Below are 23,792 nucleotides of genomic sequence, written 5' to 3'. Positions count from 1 at the left end.
TGCCCTTAGACCTGGGCAGATATCATCTTTGCATCCAGACGCGGGTCCATCTTCTAAGACAACTAAACCGCGGTGGAGCAACGAGAGATGCAGACTATGCTTTTATCTCCATAAATGTGTATCACTGTCAACTTCATGACATTCGGGGCTTTAGAGGATCTCGTTTAAGACATAGGACGTAGCCGGCCGAGGAAGGCCGCTTACCATACATGACTCCAGTACATTAGGTTCTAGAGGGTGCCGAAATGAAAGAATGCGTGGTTTCTGGTCTTACTTCAATTTTCTGAGAAGCTGTATTCAAAGAGTCATCGTTTTTTTAGACTGTAGCTACTTAACATGACGGCACCGAAATGTCAAGGTGAAGATAGCGATCCTCTACTCACGGATAGAATAAACAGCGAGCAGTCGTCAACGACGGAGATATTCTCAAGTGAACCGATTCATGGTTTCTCCAGAGACCTGTTTGGACAAGCCCCTCGGCTCGTATCTCTCCTCGCCCTTACGATTTCAGGGCACCTAAACGCTGAATATCTTGAGCCGATGACATTGAACATCATTGAAGCACACTTTTGGATCTTTAGGTACTTTAGACCCTGAAGAAGCTTCAGATAGAACAGGTTACGATGAGATCTCCAAGTGAGAAGATCCGCGGTAACGGCGACAGAATGTATTGTCAACATGAATGTGTCATTGCCTTGAGTGCTTTCTGGGGTCTCCTAGGAAAGCACCTATCCTGGACGACGCTTGTCACCTGTCTGTCCTCAAGATTGCGCTGGGAACAACACATACATCTTCGGCATCGCAGATATAGGCGACACATGGCAGTGAGGACGAAAGACAGCACCCAGGACTCAATCAGCGTTTTGCATTACATGTTGTTCTTGGTATAGGCCTGGTTTCGTGGCGCTACAACTTATACTGGCTGTGAAGACTGGGATCTGGGGCCCACCAATGGCCAGCAGGAGATATTGAAGTAAACCTTCGGGGCAAATTTGACCGTGCAAATTTGTAGCAGCCTCAAATAGGGCGGCAATAGACTATATCCGAAGAACTGACATACACAGCAGGCCTTGCTCAAGGGTCCAATACAGTAGCCAAGAAGCCTCGCTCTGTCTATTAAAAAGCCAAGACGCAACACTTGAGGCATCGTAAACAAACCAGAAAGAATAATCAACAGGTACCATGCGGATGGCTAATAAGTCGAAAGCAAAGCAACCCTGACTGTCCGCTGCCGGGATCAGCCAATACGCAATTGTAACAAACATCCGGTACAAGGCGTCAGACCCCACCCCGGATAAACCGCCGGCGAGAACGGACGACAGAGATATGAAGAAACCGCAACAGCGTCCCTTTAGTCTCTTGTATGACCGGGAGCTTAGATAGTCAAAATGATGGACCCCGATCTTGCCTATTTGCAGCTGAGGAATCACCTAGTTGACAAATTTCCTTGGTGAAGTCTTCAGAAGGGGAAATCAACCAGCCATTTATAGATCGTCGTTGCATGTGACATCGAGCGCGATTACGTCGGGCTCATTACTTTTAGAGGGCACGAGTCCGCATACTTTAGCATGACCGGAATACGTGCCCTTTGAGACCATTCATCGTAGACCAGGCACAATATTTGACGCCAGAATCAATATTATTTCTGCCTCAAAGATAAATAGCCAGCGACTCAACCAGAGAAGCGTAACCTCCGACGCCAAGACCGGGCAGACGGGACGTCCGGCCGTATGCATGACTGCTCAAAGAAACCCGAAATCCTACGATACCATCACGAAACCTCCAACGCTGATACCAATCCGTACGCGTAAAACAGAGTTTGAAGGGGCTAGGGAGCAATGATTCATTATAGACTATCTGTCTGTCGGATGTGACATCCATCGTGCTTTATAATTGAGTAAAGAACATCGAAGAAAGCAGCTTAGGGCTGCTGAGGGGTATAAGTTGAAGGGAAGGAAGGAGGCGCGGTGTAAGCCTGGTTTTGGAGCACCGTCAGGTAGTACCTGATTCTTGCGTCCTCATCCATCATTTGCTGATAACCGACGGCAGCGGATTGAGAAGCCAGCTGGCCAGGTTGAAGGGAAATCGAGGTTTGGTGCTGGGTAGGAAGTCTATTGGGAGGCTCAACACTGCCAACCCGATGACCGTCGACGGAATTAGAGGGAACGTTGCGAGGTGTCGGAGATGAGCTAGACTTGACTTCGGGAGACTCATGACTTCTGCCCGAGACCTCCGAAGTCGTGTCAGGTAAAAAGGCCTGCTTGGCGGTAGGGCGCGGCTGAGTGCGAGGCTGGGAGCTGTCGGCCTTGACCTTCTAAGTTGCGGCAGCTGGCTCATCCTTATTTGCCTGAGGGTACGAAAGACCAGCATTCTGAGCAACGCGTTTCCACGTCTCTAGTTCCTTATAAAGACGTTCACACTCTTGCTTGAGCTTGTCGTTGGATGCACTGAGCTCTGCTATAGCTTGCTCCGTCAACAGCTTCTCCAGAGTCCACTTCTCGATGTTCTGGTTCTCGTTCTCCTTGAGCTGGTTGATGAATGTGACGGCGCGCTGGAGGATAGATCCCTTGTTCTTCTCGCAGTTGGGCACGATCTTGGCGAGTTCATTAATGCCCTCATTGATCGTCTCACGACGACGGCGCTCCACTGTCCACATGTTAGTGTACGTTCAACAAGTAAAGTTAGGCGTGCTCACCCTCTTTGTGGTTGTCCTTGCGCATCTTGTGCCACTCCTCCGAGCCAACATCGGGTTTCTTGGCTGGTGTACTGGCAGATCCGGTGGAGTAGCGATGTTGAGGCGGCTGGGGTGGAGGAGGCTGATGTGTCTGATGAGGTGGTTGAGGCACACCCTGCACTCCATTGGTAGGCTGAGGAACGTTCGGCAGTGATGACATGAGTCCATCAGGGGAAGGGAAGTGATCCTGGTGAGGAGGCTCATTGGCGGCCTGAGCAGCGAATTGCTCTTCAGTAGTGGGCGGAACGTGGAGAGTGGGATACATCCCAAGAGCGGCAGCCGCGGTGCTGGACGCATTGGCCGGGTCGGCGGCCTCGGAGTGCTCGGCGGCAGCGGCTTGCTGGAGGGCGCTGAAGTCGGCGACATTAACGCCATTAGCGGCGGCGGCGTTGGCGGCCTCGATGGCATTCTCAATGAAGGCAGTGGTGTCTGCATCAGGTCCGGCGCTGGTGCGCTTGCCACGGCCAGGACTCGTAGACTCCGACATGTCACGCTTGCGCTTCTGACCAGGAGAGGGTGACTGAGCCAGCTCAGACAGGTCTGGGTGGTCGCTGAGGACTTCGGCCATCGTACTTATGGGGTGAGGAGGCCACCAAAGTTATCGTTGGACGAAGAGGTGGTTGATGGTAATCCTAGACAAGCGTCCACAATTCAGAGTTTTAATCAGCGCCCAAGGTTGGTTGATGAGGCTGACGAGGTTGTTAGCATCGAAAAATCTGACTGCACCGGGATGGGAAGCAAGAGGAGGTGCCAATGGGGGAAAAGGTGAGACGACGCACTCTGGACGGAAGGTGAGACGAAATTCACTGCGGCTGCAGAATCCGGAAGGAAGACGACAGCCAGCCTAGTGCAAGAATGATGAGAGCACTTGCCCTTTGCGTTGACGTTCCTGCTTTAACGCTCAGGTCTTGTCAACCAAAGAGCATTGTTGAGTGAGACTATGAATGAGCTGAAGGGAGGCAGGCGTAGCAGGCATTTTGAGGGCATTCAGTCCTTCAGACCGTGCATCTCACGTAGAGGAGCAGTAGATATAGGAGCACAGGTAGTGGTTCTTCCTCTCATGATAGATTTGTATCATTCATCAGTTCTTGAGAGGATTTCTCAAGATCAATCGCTTGATTGTGGTTGGGAAAAACATCGCGATGCGCGTCGCAGAGGATGGGCTTCATTCCAGAAAATAGCGCAAGCGACAGCGACAGACGCGCCCTCAGAGAAGGGCAGGCCTGCGCGTTGCATTGGCCGTGTGATTGAGAGAAGCGATAGGGCAGAGAGGAAGATCGTCAGGAAAAATGGGACAGGTCGCATACCTCTAGATCATGTGCTTCGCAGCGTGGTCTGGGCGGTGTAGGGAGGGAGCTCCAGATCACGGGTTTTGCTGGAGTTCACGTGTTGGCGGCGTGATCAAACTCGTGATATCGCGCGGCGGCGGGTGCGGCAGCTGGGGGGCCCTTTCGCTCCGGATGGGGCCGGTTGTACCGTTGTAAGTGTCGAGGTTCAGGTCGAAAACTCTCGAGGACGAGTCGAGAAATTCACGCGAAATGCAATTCTTGAAAAGAATCTTCAGTAGTTCGAGACGAACTGCAGGCTTGCGCTACTCTTTTAATTCCTGGGCAAGAGCAGGTCGGGGTGGTTGAGTCGGGCTTGTCGATTTGGGGGGGAGCAGCAGCGCAACGACGGCGGGAAGCTCTGGTCACGCGGCAGAGGAAGAGGGTGAACACGTGCAAAGTGGGTGAGGCTGGAGATAAATACGCTTGAGAGCGAGGAAGGATGCAGGCCTGAGGCAGGATTTCGGACATGGCCAATCAGCAGGCCGAAAGCCACACCCCCAAGGCGCCCGGCTGGCCTGTGGGTGCCAGCGTACTCCTTCCGCGACTGCCCCGATCCAATCCCGTTTCTTCAGAGGGGCACACGCTGCAGCAGACTCCCCGACCGAGAGACATGCAAGTGATGCTTGTCGCGTCTTATCGACGACGCGCCTTATCGTCACCCGCGACTTGTTAGTACAACACACAGCACGGCCGAAGCTATCCGTACGGGCTACGGGCCAGCAGCAAGCTACGACAGCACCGCATAGCAGACCGGTCTGAGGAGTGTGGGTTTGTTAGCCTCTGGCTTCGGTACAGTGCACCCAACCATCGCCTGGCGCGTCAGGAAATGCCGAGCCTCGCCAATCACCTGATGCCGCCGTGGGCTGCCAGCATGAATCAAGTGACTGATGGGTTGTGAGACATTCCACTTTGAAGACGAGCACAGCGTCTGCATCGGCCAAGATAGTCTCGACCGTTGTGAGTCGTCGCCTCGTTCGTGTGTTACCTGCTTCATTCTACCACCAGTGATCACGACGGTGACTGGGGTGCTTACGAGAGACGGGAGGTGGGGCTCCAGAAAGCTTCAGGGACCTCGGCCTTATGTAAGCGGGTGCGAGCCACAGATATGGTCTGTGCACAGATAGCAGTCCGTCACTTGTGGGGTTGGAGATGAAGCATCGGAAGTGAAGCACGAGAGCAAGCTGTGAATGACGTCCTGGCAGGAGAAGTTGACGAGCGAGTTTGACGTCTTGATCAGTGAACGAAACTAACCCAGCCCATGAAACTTGCTTGAAAACTTCCCGCTCCAAGGTCAACTTCCATATATCTAAACAGCCACCCTGGCCCCGCCACATTGACATCGGCCCGGATAACGTCAACGTCGTTGGCGCCGTATCAGTGCATCTGTGCTCCCAGCTTCCACTCAATCCCATCTCCCGAATTCCCGAAGCCACAGCGCCGACGACCAACACCCCTCCGCCGAGGAGGCCTTTCACCAATAACTTTCCAACTCGCCATTGAACCCCGCGAGAGCAATCCTCTCGAAGCTCCAATATGGCAGACCACGAACATTCAATAATCAAACACCAAGACCACCTCCTCCTCGTCTGTGCCACCTCCTTGCCCTCCCGTCTCGATCTAGACTAACCCATGACACCAGGACCAACCCCTCCTCCGCCTCCCCTACGAACTCCTCCGCAAGAACTTCCGTCAAGCCCACTTCACAGTCGAGAAGGACTCGACAGCAATCAAGTCCCTACTCAAAGAGACAGCCACCGCCTCTGTCAACGGCCGCGCCTCCCCCGACGATGTCCTCAAGAACCTCGACACAATGATCGCCCGCATGCGCGGCGTAAAACGGAAACTCACCGCCCATGCCGACGAGGAGGCCCGTCTGACCCGCCAGGCCGGCGCCAGGATCTCACATCTCGGCGACCTGTATGGCATGCACTCCGTCGACGACGTCAAGTATGAAGCGTGGAGCCGCGCGCGGCTGGATCGTCTGCTGGTCGACTACCTCTTGCGGCACGGCTACAACGAGTCCGCTAAAGCCCTGACAGCGGAGCGCGGCATGGATGACCTCGTGGACGTGGAGACCTTTGTACAAATGAGTCGAATCCAGGAGGCGTTGCGAAATGGAAGCGTCGTAGAAGCTCTTGCATGGTGCCAGGATAACAAAAAGGAACTGAGAAAGATGGATGTACGTTCTCTCCCTCAGCCACCAGCCCCCTCCAATAATACTAACGAACCATGTCAGAGCAACCTCGAATTCATGCTCCGGTTCCAACAATACATCGAACTAGTCCGCACCCAGTCCCAACCAAAGCTGCTCGAGGCAATCGCCCACGCGAAGAGATACTTGGTCCCGTTCAAGGCGACCTACCCAGAAGAGCTCCGCAAAGCCTTCGGCCTCCTCGCGTACCCACCGAACGCCGCCAACGCAGTCTACTCCGACCTCTACAGCCCAGACCGCTGGAACACCCTCGCGGACCTCTTCACCCGCACCCACAACTCCCTCCTCGCCCTCCCGTCCTTCCCGCTCCTCCACATCGCCCTCTCCTCCGGCCTGTCCGCCCTCAAGACGCCGGCCTGCCACTCGGCAAACTCGTCCCACGTCGCCCCCTCAGACGCAAACACCGCCACTAACGCCTCCGCGACGGCAGGCACCCAGTCCGTGTGCCCCATCTGCTCCACCGAGCTCAACGACCTCGCGCGCAACGTCCCGTACGCGCACCACACCAAGAGCTACGTCGAGCACGACCTGCTGCTCCTCCCCAACAGCCGCGCCTACGGCAAGGAGCGTCTGGAAGACTACGCCAAGAAATCGGGCCTCCCGCCGGACCAGGTCAAGGATCTGAGGACCGGCGATATCTACTCGGTGGACAAGCTCAAGAAGGTCTTCATTACATGAGCAATCTGCGCTCCTTCGAGAGGGACGAAACGGCGTTTGTCCTCCTCGTTGTGTGTACCACATCATTATGCCTTCACCAGGTTGCAGGTCTCTTTGTTACAGCGTAAAAGGTCATTTCAAATGGGTTTGGAGTTTCAGGCGCAGCGTCCCCCTTTTTTTTCTTGGAAATTTCTTAGAAGCCAGGCAGGTTTCAATCGAAGAAGTACAGTTGTACCAGAGTGTGTCTAGACCAATCCAATCAAAAAACAACCGTTAAATCAAAAGTGTGGTCACCATCATACGTCTTTCGCAGACGGACCGAATCAGGATACATCATCAGCAGCAGCACTGTGAACAACTAAACACGCGTTTTAATTGCAGTCATTCCCCCAACCCCACCGTTTGATCCAGGTATTCACAATACAGTACATGATTAAGAGAAGTTTCATACGCTCGTCCTCTCTTATCTCGCTCTCTCTCAATCCCGCTGTGTCTTCTTCCTTCTTTAGTTGGTGACAGCCCGATTTCCTTCCTTGACCCTTCCAGCACCGCAAGCTGGGTTCACTTTCCAGGCTGGTAATGCATATATAGCTTTCCATCCATCAACGTCCTCGATGGCGTTTGTTATTTGTGTGTCAGTGTGTTTGTGTGTTTCCCCCCTTTCCTTGAAATGAAAGAAAACCATGAACACCGCCCCACTCCTTGGTCCAACCCAGGTTTCCAACAGCCGTGCTCGTTTTCCCTTTTTTTTCTGACGTGATTCATGAAACCAGGACCTTCCCGAATCCCAACTCCATATCGAGTCCGCGCACACAAAGACGTTTGACCGAAAAAGACGAAACGAGCCCAGAAGGATGTTGCTCACCCCTCTGGAACCCGCCTCAAACTAGATGTACTCCCGAGGCTGAGCTTGTTCGACATAAGGAGTGGATAACAGCCCGTGGACCTTCAAGATAGAAGAAATATTATGCAAAACCAAACCCAGCGAGGTTGTGCCCCTGAGAACAAGTCACCATGGCCAGTCTCAGGGTACAACACGCGCCAGAACCCTAAAGTATCCCAGTGTGGTAATAGTAATGGGCGTCCGGAGGCTTAACTCCCTAACTTCTGCCTGCAAAGGCAAAGTTACCGAACACGCCGCCGCCCCCACCCGGTGTCATCGGGCCCATCGATAGGCCGTTGGTGTTGTGGGATTGCGCGGCGGGTGTGCTCACAAGGCCGACGCTAGCAGTGTTGGGCGTGCTTGGCCCGCCGTTCTGCTGGCCGTTGGGTCCCTGGTGCGACTGGTCCTGGTTGCCGGCGTTGTTACCAAACGGCAGCCGTTCGAGCACCAAGAGGTCCGGAATGCCGAGACCCCACACCTTGCCGACGTGCTCTTCGGGGATCTCTCCGTTAAAGATTTTGTCGCGCATCTGGAAGAAGACCTTGCCCGTGAGCAGAGAGTCGGAACCGGCCTGATGCGCGTTGCCCACACGCTTGATCTTGAGGGAATCGGCAATGTTCTCGAGACCAGACTTGTGCTCGAATTTTTGGAGGATGTCGGCGCTGCTGGGGTCGCTAGGGGTGAGAAGTCCCGAGTTGTGCAGTCGTATGGCATGCTTCATAAGGTGCTTGACATCATAAGCTGACGGGAAGTACTTCTTCATGACTCCATCGAAGTCCGCTTCGTCGTTGGGAAGGTCGTTGCAGGTGAGGAGCTTGGTGAGGTACCCGAAATCGTAGCCACCATGGAAGGAGATCCACTTTACGTTGTCGAAGCAGACGAGACCGGACGGGATGAGGAGGGAGGCGAATTCGTGAGGGTCGATACCGTCTCTCTCGAGGAGAGCAAAGTCGATGCCCGCGCTCGATAATGATTCGATCGATTTCTCGTTGTACATGTCGTCCTTGACGGAGAATTTGAAGTTGAACTGCCAGGCATAGGGGAAGGGACCTTGCGACGCGGCCCTTTTGCCCGCGGCACCTAGTTCAAGGTCTTGAGTCGAATTTGGTCGCGCAGGAGGCGTTTCGCCGTCTTCGTTAAACAGTGTCAGCCCGATCTGGATGACTTTGAGCATATCAACGTTGGTGCGCAGGCACTGGTAGTGGTAATCGCTCTTCCCCCTGAAAGAGCCCATCGGCCGTGACACCACGCCTGGAAATTCGGTATCCTACGATTGACAGTCGTCAGTTTTGGTCTTCCCGAGTCTCGGGGGCTGAGTCTCAGCTAACCATGGCAATATACGGGTACTTGTCGACGAGCTCCCTCAATACGGCCATCTCCTCGACAAGGTTATGCTTCCAGACCTCACGTATCCTTCCCTTGTTCTGGGTCGTTCGCGCCGGCGCACCGCCATGGTCGAGCCCAAAGTTGTGCTGCGGCTGGCCGTGCGGTTGCTGCTGCAAGTTCGCGGCGTGGAAGCTCATGCGCGCAGCGTGGCTGCTGAGGCTGTTGTCGGCGCCGAGGGGGAAGCCGCCGTTTAGACCTGGAGTGCCGCCGAGAACATTTCCGTTCGTAGAAAAGGGGCTGATCTGGGCGTTGGCGTTGAGGTAGGAGGGATTGCCGCCGAGGGGAGGCCCATGGTTCGCGGCATGGCCTTGGGCGGCGTGGGAGGGGAACTGCTGGTGGTAAGGCGATATGGTGTTGGGCCCGCCAGGGAACCTAGGGATCGGTGGCGGCATGCCAGAATATGCCTCCCGAGAAGGGGCTTCAAGTTATATATGAAGTGTTGCGAGTCTACCGCGATGTCGAACAATGTTTCGTCGGTCTCTGAGGGGTTGTGGACGATCCACGGCCCTGCATTTGCGTCTGGGGTTGAGGAGGTACGGGGGCTGGCAGCAGAAGAGCGCCTTTGTTCTCCGCCGCCGGTCGTCGGAACTTGGTCTCGGTGGGTGAGGTGCGTCGTCCAAAAGGTTCGATTCTGCGCGTGCTTCGGTATCGTTGCGACGATTGATGTTTGTTTCGTTCGTTCTGAGTCGTGCTATGCGATGGGCGCTGGGTAAAGATACGTCTGGCTGAGCTCGGTTTTAGGGACAGAATGTGTATCTACGAGCCCAAAGGCTTGCTGAGTTGACCATGGACGGAGGGGTGGTCTGTGCGGGGCCCCGAGCCAGACAGGTACGTACCCGCGGGACTTTCCGACGACAACATCTCAAAGATCTCCAATCAGCTTCCTTCCAACTCGACTGACCACAACCCCGAATCGTCCATTGTTGTACGGCGAGACGACATTCACACAGCAATCATGCAGCCATCGAGGTATGCCCCTTCCAAAGAGCTCAATTGACTTGGTGCATTCGAGACCAGACGACTAACGGACTCCCTCCGACCATAGGATACTCAGGGCCGCCCACGGCCCGAAGCCCAATGTCACCGGCTTCGACATGAGAGCCTTCAAGGAGGCCGCCGGACAGCCCAGATACGATCCTTGGGAGAGAGCGTTAGTGCAAACCACTGGCATGCGGGTGCTTGCGATCTTTGGACAACCGCTGACGGTCGAGATACAGAGAGTCGTGGAGATACAAGGGCCCCTTCACGAGGTTCAACCGATTCAAGGGATCCTTCCCCGGCCTGGGCATTGCGACCGTCGCTTTCGCCGGCTACTGCGCGTACGAGTACTTCTTCCTGGCCGACGACCACCACCACGGCGACAGCCACGGCAACGACCACCACTAGAAGGGCGGCTTGGAGGGGAAGCGAGACGGAGGGGAGTTGCTCCGCTGTACATTTACCTCTCGAGTCGGCAGACCGGCTCGCTGGAAGGGTGTAGACGAAGACGAATTGTATTCCCGCGATCAAGAACACTGCCGAATATGACTCCGAAGGTGCCGTGATGTTGAGACTGAAGAGGCAATGGTGTGGTTGGACGGTGTGCTTTGCGATCGAAGCATTCAAAGCTCTGGTCTAAGATCATGCCCAAATTCCCCCTCTCAAAACAGAAGGCGTTCTGTATACATTCGTCGCCAAACCACGGCGGCACCTTTCCGGGCTCGCTGGTTTATTGGAGGCTATGCGAGGCAGTCAGCCCTTGAACATTCATGCTCAAACCATAGAAGCTACCTATCAATCTTGTGGTTTTGTATTAGCTGCGATGAGAATCGAACAGTCAGTGCGTACCAGTATGACATGTTTGCTTGCTTCAAACCTGTACGGCTCTCATCCTCACAGGATGTGTTTGCTTAGAACTACTTAGACTACCAAGCGGGTATCTACTTGAGCGCGAGCGCTAGCAGGGTTATCGTAAAGTCCCCAAAGCTTTGAAAAGCGAGCATTGAGGGCACATTAGACACACTCACAAAGACTGCTATCATCATTATCGTAAATGCATCTAGCAATAGACCGATCTCCAGGTGCGTCAGCCTGTGAAGTGTGCCGCCCCCGCCAGAACCAGTGTGCCGCCCCCGCCCACCGAACCATATGGTTATTCGTCCTGTAAGACGGTTCCTGCATGGGCGAACACACTCCGCCGCATCTACAGGTTGGAATTAAGTTTTCATTCATCAAGGTGCCTCAGCCATCTCACTAAGCTCGTATTACCACGCAGCAAATGCTCCCTCCTCAACAACCGACCTACTCCGAACTGCCAGTGGAATAATGTACTTAAACGGACAGCATGTCCCGTCGAGAAACGTTTGTCGTCCCTTTCGCACAACGTCGTTGCACAGACACTTGTTTCAACACATCATCCCATCCCATCACAGCTTCTGCTCAGTCCAAGCTTCTGACAAGTCGAGGTCTGTAACGTCTTGTGACGTTGTCCAAGAGCTGTCAGATGTAGGTTTTTTTTCCCCTTTGATTGCAAAAATACTTTCCTTCGCCTCGCTAACATCATGCAACACGCAGCCGTGTAAGTACTCAACAAGTGCTTGATTCTCTACACCTAGCTCATACGTTAGAGAGGTATATGCCGTATATCGCCAAACGTCAATAATGCCAGCTCATTGGTATCACGTTGTCCGTGTTATCCCGTAACCGTTTCCGTAACCCTAAACGCCAATGAAAATCCAACAGATAATGGGCCGTTATAGAAGTATATGTAAATCCGCCTCTTTCTCTTAGTCAAGTCTAAGACCGTTCACGACGTCCAACGCAGTATCCACACACGTTTCGAGCTCAGCAACACGGTGCTTCAGGCCGCGGTTCTCATCCCTCAGTAGGCTGACGGTGTCCCACGCAGCCCGCTCGTCCTGGCCGCGACAGTTCGTACATGACGTCGCGCCGGCTTGTTGGTTTGCGTCGCCCGTCACACCTCGCATCAACTTCTGGAACACGCTCGTCTGCTGCGGAGTCTTTGGGGCAACCGGCCGCGACGCTTTCGGGGGGCCCAGGGTATTGCCGGTATTGCTCCTGGCGAGCGCGGGAGGCGTATCGTTACCCTCAAAGACGCTCGGCGCGGCGGTGGTCGGGCTTCGTGATCTCGAGAAGACGCTGGCGTCCTCAACGCTTTCCTCATCGGTGTCGAACCCGGCACTCTTTCTCCACTTTCTCCTCGCCTGATCTTCCTCCACACCCAGGTCTTCGGATATTGATGATCCCTCGGAAATAGGCCGGCCCCGTTGGCTCATCAAACGCTCCTCTTGCCTTGCCTTTTTCTCCGCCGCTAGTTCCGCCATGAGTTGTTGCATGGACTGCTCCTGCTCGGCGACCTTGGAGGCCATGTTCTCAAGTTGAACCTTTAGGTGCTGAATTCGTGTGCCGGCTTCCTCGTTCTCGTCCTCCTGAGCGTCCTTCTCTTCCCGCATCTCTTGTATTGTGGCATGCTGCCGTTGGACGGCGTTTTGGTATTTCGTCAATAGGCCGATTGCCGTAGTCTCGAGGTTCTTGAACGCTGCAGGGGAGAAGGCGTCCCGATGTGTCGATGAAGACGGAGGGAAGAGGGCTTCTTGGATGTTGAGGCTTAACAGCTCCTCGTCTTGCTTCGGGTCGGGGGCAGCCTGGTTACTCTTCCCGAACGGAGAGCTGAAGAAGGCGAATCTTGAGGTATTTGGCGAAGTTCCTTTTGACGTTTGGCCAGCTGTCGCCCTCCTCTGCAACCTCGAGGGCGTTCCGTCTGCGTCGACATCGTTCATTTTGTTCGTCTGGGTTGTCGGACTGGTTCCTTCCGCGCTGTTGGGAGATCCGGAGCCGCCCAACCAACCGCTCAGTATCCCTCCTCGAGCGGCGTCTGGTGATTTTCCACTTCTGTTGTCTCCGGTAAGAGGCATCGTGACCGACGAGGGACGGCCGCTCCCTCGCTCTGTAGATGGTGAGAGCGTCACCTGCGGAATAGAGTAGTTTGTGCGTGTGGAGGGGAAGTTTGGAACAGATTGCTGCCTCTGGTGTCCAGTCTGGAGTCTTGGAAAGCTTCGGTTGGCGGCAGACGGACTAATGCGACACGGTTCGGGTTGGGTAGGCGGGTTGGTGTTTATGGCAGCACCGGGGGTAGCGCTCGGGGAAGTTGGATCGACGGCTGGATCTCTGCTCGCGGGCCTATGTGCATGGCGTAGAGTTTGAGAGCCGTCCATTCCAAAGTCCGTCGTTGGGCGCGGAGCGGTAGACGGGTAGTCTGAGGTGGAGGCGGCGTGACGACTTAGCATGATGCGTTAATGTTTCGTGTGGGACGGGCAATATCTCTTGCCTCCCAGCTTCAGTAGGGAGGTACAAGCTCTGCTCGCTGGGATAGGCTTGGGCCGGGGTTTGCGGGCTTGTTGGTACTGGGAATGTGAATGGATCAACACTGGCAAGGCCCAAACAGTGAACAGTGACCGAAGAGGAGGGACCCTTTTTTGAGCTAGGAGCACCCCGAGTCGCAAGCGGCCTGGGTCAGGAAAATGAGTGCGGATAGGGCGTTGGGGAGGGAAGAGAGGAGGACAGACTCAGAGTCTCAGTCGCTGGTAGGGGAAAAACGCTGGTCGGTCGATTTGGACAAAGGGGAGCGAGAGACTTTGGGCGAGAGGCCAGGTTCCCCTGCAAGCGAGGAGAGCGAGCGGCCGGGTTGCGACTAGGGAGCGATGTTGACAGGCGACGGTGTACTGCGTGGTAGGCTGCTTGGCTTGCACAACTCGCATGAACCTCTCGGAATGAAATGGTTGAAGACGGACGGACCCGGTCCTTGCAGGTGTGCGCAGGCTGCCGGATCGAGGAACAAAAAAAGAAGTGTCGAGAGGCGTCGGCGGCGTTTTCTTCGCGGAGGGGGGGGGTTTGTTGGACGTCGAGCTGTCAAAGTCGCAGGTGAGTACGCAACTGCGCTTGTGGCTGAGAGCTAGCAGCGCGGGTAGATCTCTCTGAAGGCGTCCGTCTTGTGTCGTGTTGATATTGATGCGGTGTTGTATTGTGTCTCCTATCGCGGGAGGAGAAAAAGCGGGGGCCAGAAGTTGTGCCGCTTTGCAATCCAGTCGGTCAAAGGAAGGCGAACGGCCGAGTCAGGAACTGCAGGCACGATTGGTAGAGAGGCCGTCTCCGTACGGTAGGCTCCGGAGGTAGGCCGTGGAGTGAGTGCGCAGCCAAATGACTGCGAAAGGGTATCGAGCAAAGAGAAAGCCGTCGGTTTCGCTGCAGCACTGCACTGCAGGACCACAGAGAATGTCGAAGAGGAGGAAATGTTCAACGAGGGATCCTTGCGTTGGCACGTTGGGTCTTGAGGAATTGTGTTTGCTCCCACGAGGTCGGGCTCAGACTTGCAGGCCGTTATGACGGAGAGTAAAACCTTGGAATCAGCCAGCGACGCCCACGGAACGTGATGGAGGCGGCAAGCACAGGTCCCTGGGAAAAGCCAAAAGAAAACCAGAACCAGAAGCCGACGCGGACGCGGCAAGCGACGTCAACAAAGTCAGAGCCGACATTTAGAGGAGGTTGGGGGAGACATGTCCAACTTTCCCTCGTCTTTCGGGCTGTGAGACCCCGTCAACCCATACAGAGCCCAGCATCCAGTATCCGCTGGCTCCAGTGGCCGGTGGCCGGTGGCCAGAACATGGAAGCCATCATCAGTTGACCAGCTCCCCCTCCAACTCCTCCACTCACAGCAACCTCTGGCCGCCCTGCCATGCATCGGCTCGTCAGCCCGTCCCTCGGCAAGCAATCAGCCACCAGAGTCCGGTCTCTTTCTCTCAGCGCTCTTTTCGCAGTCCGGCAGCTGCGCTGCGTTCTGGGCTCTTGAGGACCCCCGTTTGTGCCGGTCGCCGGTCGGCCCTCCAGTAGGTACGTAGAAGCGCACAAGAGGTACGTCTGCCTGGGCTCTCTACGGGGTACATGGTGCACGTACCGCCATCCCTGGGCGCTGGGGCTCCTGGACCCTGGAAGTCGCATTGCAGGCCGATGCACTTTGGCACTCTGCAGCGGCCAGACGGGAGGAATTCACTGTTGGAATGAATTGTGCTCAATGCTGTCCCGTGCGTGCGGATGTCAACTCGGCACAATCACAATTGTCTTCGCATTCCTCAATCCCTTAGCTCTAGGTATTTCATCCATAAAGTTGGTATGCAACTTGGGACGGGGCAAGTCATGATCTAATGTCCAACGTTGTTTTCACAATACCACTTCACCTCTCAGCTGGGTGGCCACCCTCACTCAACCCAACTCACCACCAATTCTCTAGCTGAACGTTGATATCCCCAAGTGCGGTCATAGAACCCGTCCGTTTGAATCTTACCTTGATCCTGAGCGATTTCGCACCATCAAGGATCTACAAAGCAGGAAGGCAAAACATCGAAACGCCAATGATCCTCAGTTGCTCAGCTCGTCAACCGGCCACGCTCAGGCACGCAACAACCCGTTCAGTCGATATTCACGTGCAGATGTTCAAACTAGCGAGATCAAGAAAAAAAGTTCCGACCCCCTAGTCCAAACAAAGAAACAAGATCGAAGAAACATTTTGCTTCCTTTTCCGCCCCCTTCCCCCCTCGTCGTATCCTCCGTCTCGCACGGCCGATCAAACAAAACAGACACCACATCGCAATCTCCACCATTCCTTCTAGCGAAGAAACAAAACTGTGGGATACGCGCCCCCATCCCGTGAGGCTTAAACAGACCTTCTTCCATGGCGAATTCCATTCCACCAGGCAGCTGGCGTTGAAGAATATCTTGAAATAGACCCCGACCCAACACCACAACATTCCATCACCCATCGCCCATCATCGACACAGAACCCTCCCTCTCGGTCCTCGCACGTTCCCCAGCCATGCTCGCCGCGGTAGCGTTTCCCTTCATGCCGGACCAAGCTCTGATTTTCTGGAATCCTTCGGTGGCCGGTGCTTTGCCGCCTTTCGGGACCGACACAGAAGGTGACAAAATTAACTTGTTCGGGCCAAAAAGGCAAAGGCCACTCTAAGCCCAGGGTTGCAGATCGTGACACCCGTCAAGAATGGGAATGTGGTCTTTCCCTTCCCACCCTCGGCACTTGTGAATGCGGTTGAAGTGCGGGGTTGAATAGCCATCTGTTATTTTACCTTTGGTCAACTTGTTCGTAATGTTTCCGACAGCACTTTATCGGAATTGACTCTGATCGCGGTTTTACTCACTGCGCCAAGAACTCGTAGACGGCCGGGCCTTCATGGCGCTGCATTATCCCGACAAACGCCCCCATTCATCATCCGGACCGGCCGGTGGTCCTCCGGGGTTCCGGGGCCGGCTTCATCGGCCGGATATCGCGATGGCCATGACTACGCTTGCAGGGACCTGGCATTAGTGATATTCTTGCCATGGCAATGCCAATCCGGATGTCGCCAACGAAGTCATTTGCCGGGTGTGACGTACGTCGCGGCCTCCAGAGGCGCAGTCGCGGCGGCTGATCGACGTTGCGGCTGATATGCCAGGAACAGGGTATCTTGGCAGAGGACGTCATCATGATTTCTTCAACAGAAATCCTTCAACCCTAACCGACAATGCTACCCTGCCCTGATCGCATTTATCGTCTGCACTTCGTAGCTCGCATTACATGGCGAAGCTGGGCCCAGGAGCTCATGTGGCGAACTGCGCGTAATGCCGATGAAATGCCTACTAACATTATTGAGGATGCTGTCTTATTTTAGAAGATAACTTAATGCTTAAGAAATAGGCTATAACAAAGTTGGTCCGTCTCACTAACTTCACCAGGCTGTATGTTGAAAGCAACGTAACCACCGTCGCAACCAACGTCACCACCTCAACCTCTGGCCTTCCTAAGCATGCTCCAGCGTCTGAACGGCGACAGCTGCTTCACAGCCTCCCTTCGAAGCTCAACATCCCTCGGCGGTGGTAGTCTCCTCTCATCGACCTCGTAATAGCTCTCCTCGATGGCTTCAAACCCATACTTCTCATACAGCGGCTTCCCGCCCTCGCTAGCCTCGATGTAGACGTCCAACCCCATGCAATCAGCCCGTCCAACACCCCAATCCATGACGAGAGACGCCGCGCCTCGGCGTCGGTACTCCGGGATCGTGAACAAAATGTTCAGAACTGGTGTAATCCCGACGTCAGTCTGCGAAGCGAATCCCACGTGAAACCTGAATTCGCTTTCCGCGACAAACTAACACGCATGCGGCCGGTTCGCATTCCTCACAGCCCTCTCCAGAAAATCGTTCAACAGCAAACTCGCAACCCACCGCGGCTCTCCCTCCGGGAACCACGTCGCCTCGACCTCCCGATGCCCGTCGTACGGGTTCGGGCCGCCCCTCTCGAAGAAACTCCACCGGCCGCCGGCGACAATCTGCCCCGTCTCGTCGTCGATGACTTTGAGCCATGTGCTCGTCGGGTCGGCGCGGTGCTCGGCTCGCATCCTCTCCGTGGCCTCCACGAGAGCAGCCTCGCGCGCCGCGGGGTCGTCGGGCCTCCAGTCGCCCATGAAGAGTCGCCAGACGGCCGTGTCCGGGTTTGCGAACCCTTCGCGCAGGGCGGCGATGAGCGGGACAAACTCCTCGTCGGTCTTGACCTCCTGTAGTACGAGACGCATGATGTTGACTCTGCGGCGGCTTTCGAGGGGAAGACCGAATTCGAGTCGGGTGTCTGGGCCTTCTTTCATTTTATACCATGCCAGAATCAATGACATTAATATAGTTCACGCGATGTTTCACACAAACGGGCCCTGTTCGCAGAATGGACATACAATACGAATGTCTCGGATTTGGGAAAAGCACAGTCACATCAACGACTTCGAAGAAACAGGTAGGGTCCTAACTGCCCGTGGGCTAGGTGTATTCCATGCCAGGCGCAAGAATTCTCTCTCGCGTCCTCAGCATTAAGACTGAACCCTAAAACTGGCTCGCAAGGAATCGAGCCTCTCAAAACCGTTGCTCAACCCATTAATGGTATCCCAAACTAACCAAAGACCTGAATGAACCCAGAACAGCCGCACACCGATTTTTCCTCCACTCTTCCCCGATCGCCGTTCTCTATGTTTAGTAAAACGACTCGACCATGGTGTCCTTGAGGTTGGTGTTGACGTTGCTGGGACCCAGACCCTCGCCGAGCCTGAACACGCTCTCGATGACGCTCAGCTCCGTCGCCGTGGTGTCGAGCCCGGTGACAGCCATCCAGTCGTTGACGACCATGCCGGCACCGACAACGTTGCTGCCGCGGTTGACACTGCCGGCGACCAGAGGCACCTGCAGAAGACTGGAAAGCTCGTCCTGGTCCTGTATCGAGGTCTTGGGGTGGACGAGACCACCCTGGTTGGAGAGTGACATGTAGGATCCGACCAGCACGTTGTCGGCAATGGTCTGGCGGAAGACCTCGACGCCGAGAACGTCGGCAATGATCTCCTCCGTCTCGCGCTCCAGGTCAGGGTGAATCAGAGCGATGTGGTCGTTGCAGACAATGACGTTGCCGAGAGCGGAAAGACGCTCCTCTATTCTCTGTATGCGAATTTCGTCGGGCAAGCTATTGCGAAGATGTTGGAGTTCTTGGTCTGTTGTGCTCGTGGGAACAAGGAGGCCCTTGCGGTTACTGGATGGTGGTGGTCAGCTTGAATTGTTTGATGCTCACGCGACCTCCAACATGGCCACCGAAAAAGGCACCATCAGAGATTTTAGAGGTGTTGATGTGCTTACCCAGCTGTTAACCGGCCAATGATTCTTGTACCGGCAATGGTTGTCCGGCAGATGGGGATGACATCTTGCAGCTCGGCCTCGAAGACACTGTAGAAGTTCTCGCTCGCACCGAGGGCGGTCAGAGCATAGGAGTTGGTGAGAGTCGCAAAGACGCCGACCCTAGGAGTCTCAAAGTCAGCATACCGAGTTGTCGGTGGCCGGATCGCTGCAGAAAGCAGGATGGCGGGGTCGGGTTCGGCGGGGCTTTTGCTCACTCGTTGGAGTTCTCGAACTGCGCGCGCACAGCCATGATTGTGTTTGTCCCGGTAAGCTCGGTGCTGACTGTTGGAATGGTGAAGAGGGGATGCCGGTAGGGCTTCGTAAGAGTAGTTTGGTCGCAAAAAAGGGCCCTAAAGGGTATGTTGTCGTGGTAAGTGTCCTGGTGGTTTGGTGATGATGGAATTTTTGCAGAGGCGGAAAGGTCCCATTAATAAAAAGCGTCAATCGCAGAGGTCAAGGTGGGGCAGGCACGGCTGGCTGCCCGCTTTCTGCAACTTTTTGGGTGCTGTTGCCGCTTTGGCTAGGCTTTTGCGCTGAGAGCGGGGCACACCGGGCTGTGGACCCCTAGATTCACTGCGAGCCAGTGGGAGAGAAGGGACGGAATGTATGGCTGATGAGTCACTTTGCCTACAACGAGCACGAAACCGTGCTAATTCGATGGTTTCTATTACCAACTGCCTTGTCCGCGTCTTAATTTTTGGCTGACGCATCGCCACTCTGACTCTTCATTACTGCAGCTCATAGCTAGACCCATTGAGGTTCCTGGTGAATCATTCTGGCGCCCAGCCCGTGCTGCGGCCAACCCCGGACACTACCAATCTGCTTCACCGTTTGAATCACTCTAATGGCCCATCATCATCATGGCTTGGGCTTTCTCCCCAGGAGCAGGAATTGCGGTCCCTAGCCCCTGCATGCTATGCATGCTAAACCAGACTTATCTGGATTCTCTAACGACGCTTCACCTTACTTCTCTCATGCTTCGCCACAAATTCCTCCAAATCGACGTGTATCCGCAATCCCTTGGAGGTCATCGTGTTGAAGACAGACCTGAGCTCGAACTCATCCATGACGTTGATGAGCGTTGTGTATGCCTCGAGGGCCAGATCCTTCGACCATGGACAATGTCGCAGCCCGCGGAAGAAGACCTCCTTAGCTTTGTGCCGGAACTGTTTCCTTGCATAGCTGAACTTGATGTAGCATCGCCAGAATTCTGGGTTTGACCTGCATGCTGGGGTATCTAGAGCTCGCTCAAACGCCGCCTGGGTAGAGTGTACGTTTCCCTTCAGCAGCTCGTAGCGAATCGCAAACATGCGGCTCCCAATGCAATCGTTGGCATCGGTAAGTGTGACCTTCCGAAGAATGTCCCGGACAGGATCATCGATGCCGAAAGTCGTCGAGGCCCATGCGAAGAGAGTAAGGAAAATGGTGTTGCGTGGGAACAAGTCGATGCAATGAGCGAGCTGATCTCTCAAGTACGCTCGCCGGAATGGCCTGATGTATGTTAGTCTGGAAACTCTTGGTTCAGACTTGGTGAACTTACCCTCGACTGGCGTGATGGTATAAAAGTCTTGCAGCAGCCTGCAAGAGCCTTTCGTGGGCTTGAGACTTCGCTTGGCCCTGTGCACACAGTTCAGAAGAGACGGCCCATAGTCTTTCCATCGCCATGGATATGCTTCCTTGGGCCTCAGACGTGGGTTCGCTACCCTCTTGCGATGTGAGATATACCAGCAATGCAAGGCATTCTGCACTCAAGATAGCTTCATCTGGCTGCCTGAGAGAGAGTTGGTGCTCGAGGTCGTCCAGCAAAGTCTGGCGAGCCTTCAAGAGTTGCGATGGAGACGGAGCTGCCAATCCCGGGACATTCCTCAAGGACTGGTCAACTGAGGCACAGAGACGCAGTATGGCCTGATTCTTGTTCCCTTCGTCAAGTTCCATCCATGCCCACGTCTTGAAAAGCAACAACCCGCCGGCGGAGCTGGCAGGCTGAGATATGCGCGTTAGGGATATGGAAAATTATTGTGGAGCGCAGTGAGCACTTACTGAGACCAGACTAGTAGCTGATGAGACAACCTGACGGCCAACTTCCAAGTTACTAGCCCCAACCTCGGCCAGCGCATAAGCGTTGTAGAAGGCCAGGTTTGACGGGTCTTTCTTGATGAGAGCTTTAGCGCGCTTTTTGACATTGCCGGGTTCGTTGGCGACATCCACGGCCAATGAATACTCTGCCAAATCCTTCAAGCCGACCGATATTACGAGTTGTCGAAGACAATTCGCAACCCAAGATAAGTCTACGGGTCCATCGAGAGACTTGGCAGTGCAAGGCCAGCCACTGAGAAAGGAGAACCAATTCCGTCTAGCAAAGAGTAGATCGGAAGACACAGCAAGGCGCAGCCCGTCTTGCTCGAAAGCCGGTATACTCTTGGTCTCGTCCATAACATCAGGTTCGTTCGGCTTGCGAAGGACGTCGGCCTCGAAAACCCTTAGACTGCCAACAACAAAGGAGTCATTCTCTGCGCTTTGAATCCATGGGCTTGAGCAAAACACCGGGGGCAGACAGCAGAATATGAGAAGGCCATCCACCAATTGCTCCCAAACATGGGAAACTATTGTGGATGGGATAACAAAGAGAAGCTCCTGGATATCCGAATACATGACAACTCGGTATGGATCGTCCTCGAGAACATCATCCGTGGCTCGGCCTGGACTCCTGGAGCTTGTTGCCCGGAGACGTTCTGTCGCACCCCAAGACTTGTATACATCTCTGGATTGCACCACCGTGTCGTCGTCTCGTTGCTGTTCTGGAGAATCCACCGAACCATTGGTCTGGACGTAGTGGCTCCAGCCGGATGCGTTGTGCTCTCCTAGCCTTGGTGCTTCATCTTCCCAGAAGTCTCTAAAAGAACTCAGTATTTCAGATTCTGGCAGGGCATCATGCGTGGAAGGTCGTTGCAAGTTGAGTTCGAGAAGCGCTTGCCACGCTGCGACTGCCGATTCACGATAGCCAGCGTCGTATATGAACCTGGTGACTCGCAAAAAGATGTATATCATCTGCTCGTAACGGGAAGCCTCCATATCGGTATTGGCGCTATACGCTGGCCCTGGGGAAGCCGAAACGGATGACTGTTTGGCGACGGCTCGCAGGCGTTCAATATACAGCTTCTTGATTTCGCTGTACTCAAAGGTCTTCAGGTCCGTGACTTTGTGGTCGATCCTGGCCTTCCAAAGACAGAAACTCACTTCGTGCTTCTTCGCCACGTCCGACCAACGGCTGTCAAGCTTTGATGAGGACCAGACCTTGGCACCCTCAAGCATCAGACCAAGGAGCAGCCGTTCTTCGTCTTCCGGTCTTTTGGCTTGGGCAAGTGCAGACTCGTACATTGATATCTTGATCTCTGCAAAACTGTGCATCTCGCCCTTTGTTACTTCGCGGTCTAGACTTTCGCCAGCTTTGAGAAGAACGTCCTGATGGGCGATGAGCTCGAGCCATCCTGCAATGTCATCAGGATGTTCCTTGACCCGACGAGACAGGTGAATTGAACGTTGCTTGAGTGGGTCGTCTGCTTCCGGATTCAAGTCGCCCTCCTGGTCGGTGTCAAAGTCGATGTCGCTATCAGAGAACTCATGGGCCTTGGCCTTGCCCTCGATTGATCTGTAAGAGGGTTTGTCGTCTCCGTCGGACTCTGGCTCTTCAGTGCGGCGTCGTTTGGACGACTTGCTGAGTGGTACGAAGTCCTCTTCGACTTCCTCTTGACTTTCGTCTCGTGGGCGAATGCGTCTTGTTTTCACCCTATGAACCCTCGCCTGGAATAGAGCTCTGTCTCGCAAAGTAGAGCTGCCCTCGCCCGGCATCCGAATGCTGAATTCTTCCCTGGGGCCATCTCTGTGGATAATGAGGTAGCCATCAGAACCGAGGACTTTCCCACGCCCGTCACGACGATATGTGGGCACCTTGCCGCGGTCGTTGCCGCCATATCTCCTAATGAGGGGGTCACCTTTTGTGTCTATGACGAAGACGCCGTTTCCAGCCCTTTCTTCCAGAGTCGTGGCAACGCTGGGTCTTTTAGCAACAACAAGGGACCGTTCCTGACTGCGGCTGCGACTGCGTTTGCGATCACGGTGGCGGTGTTCCGATCGATGCTCTGATCGGTGATCTGACCTATGCCTCCGGTGGTCGTCTCGGTGCCTGGACTCATGCCGGGATTTCTTCTCCTTAGCTACCTCACCTGCACCATCCTTCCGGCTATGTGTGACTTCACCAGACGAGGATTTGGCCAACGGCACAGGATCGGGTGCCTTGGGCTTGAAGGTTGAGAACTTCGGCACCGTCAACTTCTTATCCCCGTTGTCTGACATGTCGCCAGTCTGCGGCTCACCGGGTCATAATTAGGGTGCGCACAGTCAGATGAGCGGAACCGTAACGGCCGCTTGAACTGGCTGACAGGCCTGCAGAATGATTCCGCGCGAAGAGTGAGTGCCGCTTGTGGCGCAAAGACTATTGCCGCGATGAGATGACGTTGGCTGAGGGCGTCGACGCGTCGAGGGTTCTGGCGACTCGGAACGGTGACCGAAACGGAGGATTGACGACGACGGGCGAATCAAAGCTCGAATTGGTGCTGGTGATGTCCCTCAAGGTGCACACGGGATGCTTAGGTAAGGGCGCCTCAAGACGGTGGTAGTAGTGGTGGTGGTGGTGGTACGGAGACGTTCCGTTCTAGAGTTGCACCGTTGCACCCAAGAAGGTTTCCAGGCACGTGTCTGCAACGGGTTACAGTGGCGCCCTCCACGCCTCACTTCCCTCAGTTCCCAGATAATTAATTGGGGCGTTCAGCTAGCGACATCTGGG

The 23,792-nt window shown here is 54.8% G+C and overlaps 8 protein-coding genes across 8 annotated transcripts; 2 read left to right on the top strand and 6 right to left on the bottom strand.

The window, feature by feature from the left end:
• Positions 1 to 2,314: 2,314 nt before the first annotated feature.
• On the bottom strand, positions 2,315 to 3,302 carry COL26b_006425 (uncharacterized protein; the record flags this gene model as incomplete). Its single annotated transcript, XM_053179244.1, has 2 exons — positions 2,315 to 2,646; positions 2,696 to 3,302. The coding sequence occupies 2 exons, from the start codon at positions 3,300 to 3,302 to the stop codon at positions 2,315 to 2,317; spliced, it is 939 nt and encodes a 312-aa protein (XP_053036831.1).
• Positions 3,303 to 5,595: 2,293 nt separating this feature from the next.
• On the top strand, positions 5,596 to 6,952 carry FYV10 (uncharacterized protein; the record flags this gene model as incomplete). Its single annotated transcript, XM_053179243.1, has 3 exons — positions 5,596 to 5,646; positions 5,702 to 6,241; positions 6,299 to 6,952. 3 exons carry the CDS (start codon positions 5,596 to 5,598, stop codon positions 6,950 to 6,952), a joined length of 1,245 nt encoding a protein of 414 aa, XP_053036830.1.
• A 1,079-nt stretch (positions 6,953 to 8,031) lies between these two features.
• COL26b_006423 (uncharacterized protein) lies at positions 8,032 to 9,592 on the bottom strand (the record flags this gene model as incomplete). Its single annotated transcript, XM_053179242.1, has 2 exons — positions 8,032 to 9,081; positions 9,143 to 9,592. The coding sequence occupies 2 exons, from the start codon at positions 9,590 to 9,592 to the stop codon at positions 8,032 to 8,034; spliced, it is 1,500 nt and encodes a 499-aa protein (XP_053036829.1).
• A 563-nt stretch (positions 9,593 to 10,155) lies between these two features.
• Positions 10,156 to 10,586, top strand: COL26b_006422 (uncharacterized protein; the record flags this gene model as incomplete). The annotated part of the gene is made up of 3 exons (XM_053179241.1): positions 10,156 to 10,169; positions 10,246 to 10,350; positions 10,418 to 10,586. The coding sequence occupies 3 exons, from the start codon at positions 10,156 to 10,158 to the stop codon at positions 10,584 to 10,586; spliced, it is 288 nt and encodes a 95-aa protein (XP_053036828.1).
• A 1,379-nt stretch (positions 10,587 to 11,965) lies between these two features.
• COL26b_006421 (uncharacterized protein) lies at positions 11,966 to 13,114 on the bottom strand (the record flags this gene model as incomplete). The annotated part of the gene is made up of 1 exon (XM_053179240.1): positions 11,966 to 13,114. One exon carries the CDS (start codon positions 13,112 to 13,114, stop codon positions 11,966 to 11,968), a length of 1,149 nt encoding a protein of 382 aa, XP_053036827.1.
• A 3,914-nt stretch (positions 13,115 to 17,028) lies between these two features.
• On the bottom strand, positions 17,029 to 17,814 carry COL26b_006420 (uncharacterized protein; the record flags this gene model as incomplete). The annotated part of the gene is made up of 2 exons (XM_053179239.1): positions 17,029 to 17,321; positions 17,397 to 17,814. The coding sequence occupies 2 exons, from the start codon at positions 17,812 to 17,814 to the stop codon at positions 17,029 to 17,031; spliced, it is 711 nt and encodes a 236-aa protein (XP_053036826.1).
• A 445-nt stretch (positions 17,815 to 18,259) lies between these two features.
• Positions 18,260 to 19,199, bottom strand: TIF6 (Eukaryotic translation initiation factor 6; the record flags this gene model as incomplete). The annotated part of the gene is made up of 3 exons (XM_053179238.1): positions 18,260 to 18,806; positions 18,911 to 19,069; positions 19,165 to 19,199. The coding sequence occupies 3 exons, from the start codon at positions 19,197 to 19,199 to the stop codon at positions 18,260 to 18,262; spliced, it is 741 nt and encodes a 246-aa protein (XP_053036825.1).
• A 697-nt stretch (positions 19,200 to 19,896) lies between these two features.
• Positions 19,897 to 23,302, bottom strand: COL26b_006418 (uncharacterized protein; the record flags this gene model as incomplete). The annotated part of the gene is made up of 4 exons (XM_053179237.1): positions 19,897 to 20,440; positions 20,490 to 20,932; positions 20,990 to 23,000; positions 23,106 to 23,302. 4 exons carry the CDS (start codon positions 23,300 to 23,302, stop codon positions 19,897 to 19,899), a joined length of 3,195 nt encoding a protein of 1,064 aa, XP_053036824.1.
• Positions 23,303 to 23,792: the final 490 nt, after the last annotated feature.

Source organism: Colletotrichum chrysophilum, assembly GCF_026319265.1.
Source record: "Colletotrichum chrysophilum strain AFK26 chromosome Unknown scaffold_47, whole genome shotgun sequence".
NCBI lineage: Eukaryota > Fungi > Ascomycota > Sordariomycetes > Glomerellales > Glomerellaceae > Colletotrichum > Colletotrichum chrysophilum.
Note: the sequence above shows the minus strand (reverse complement) of the source record. Positions and strands in the feature narration are given on the sequence as shown.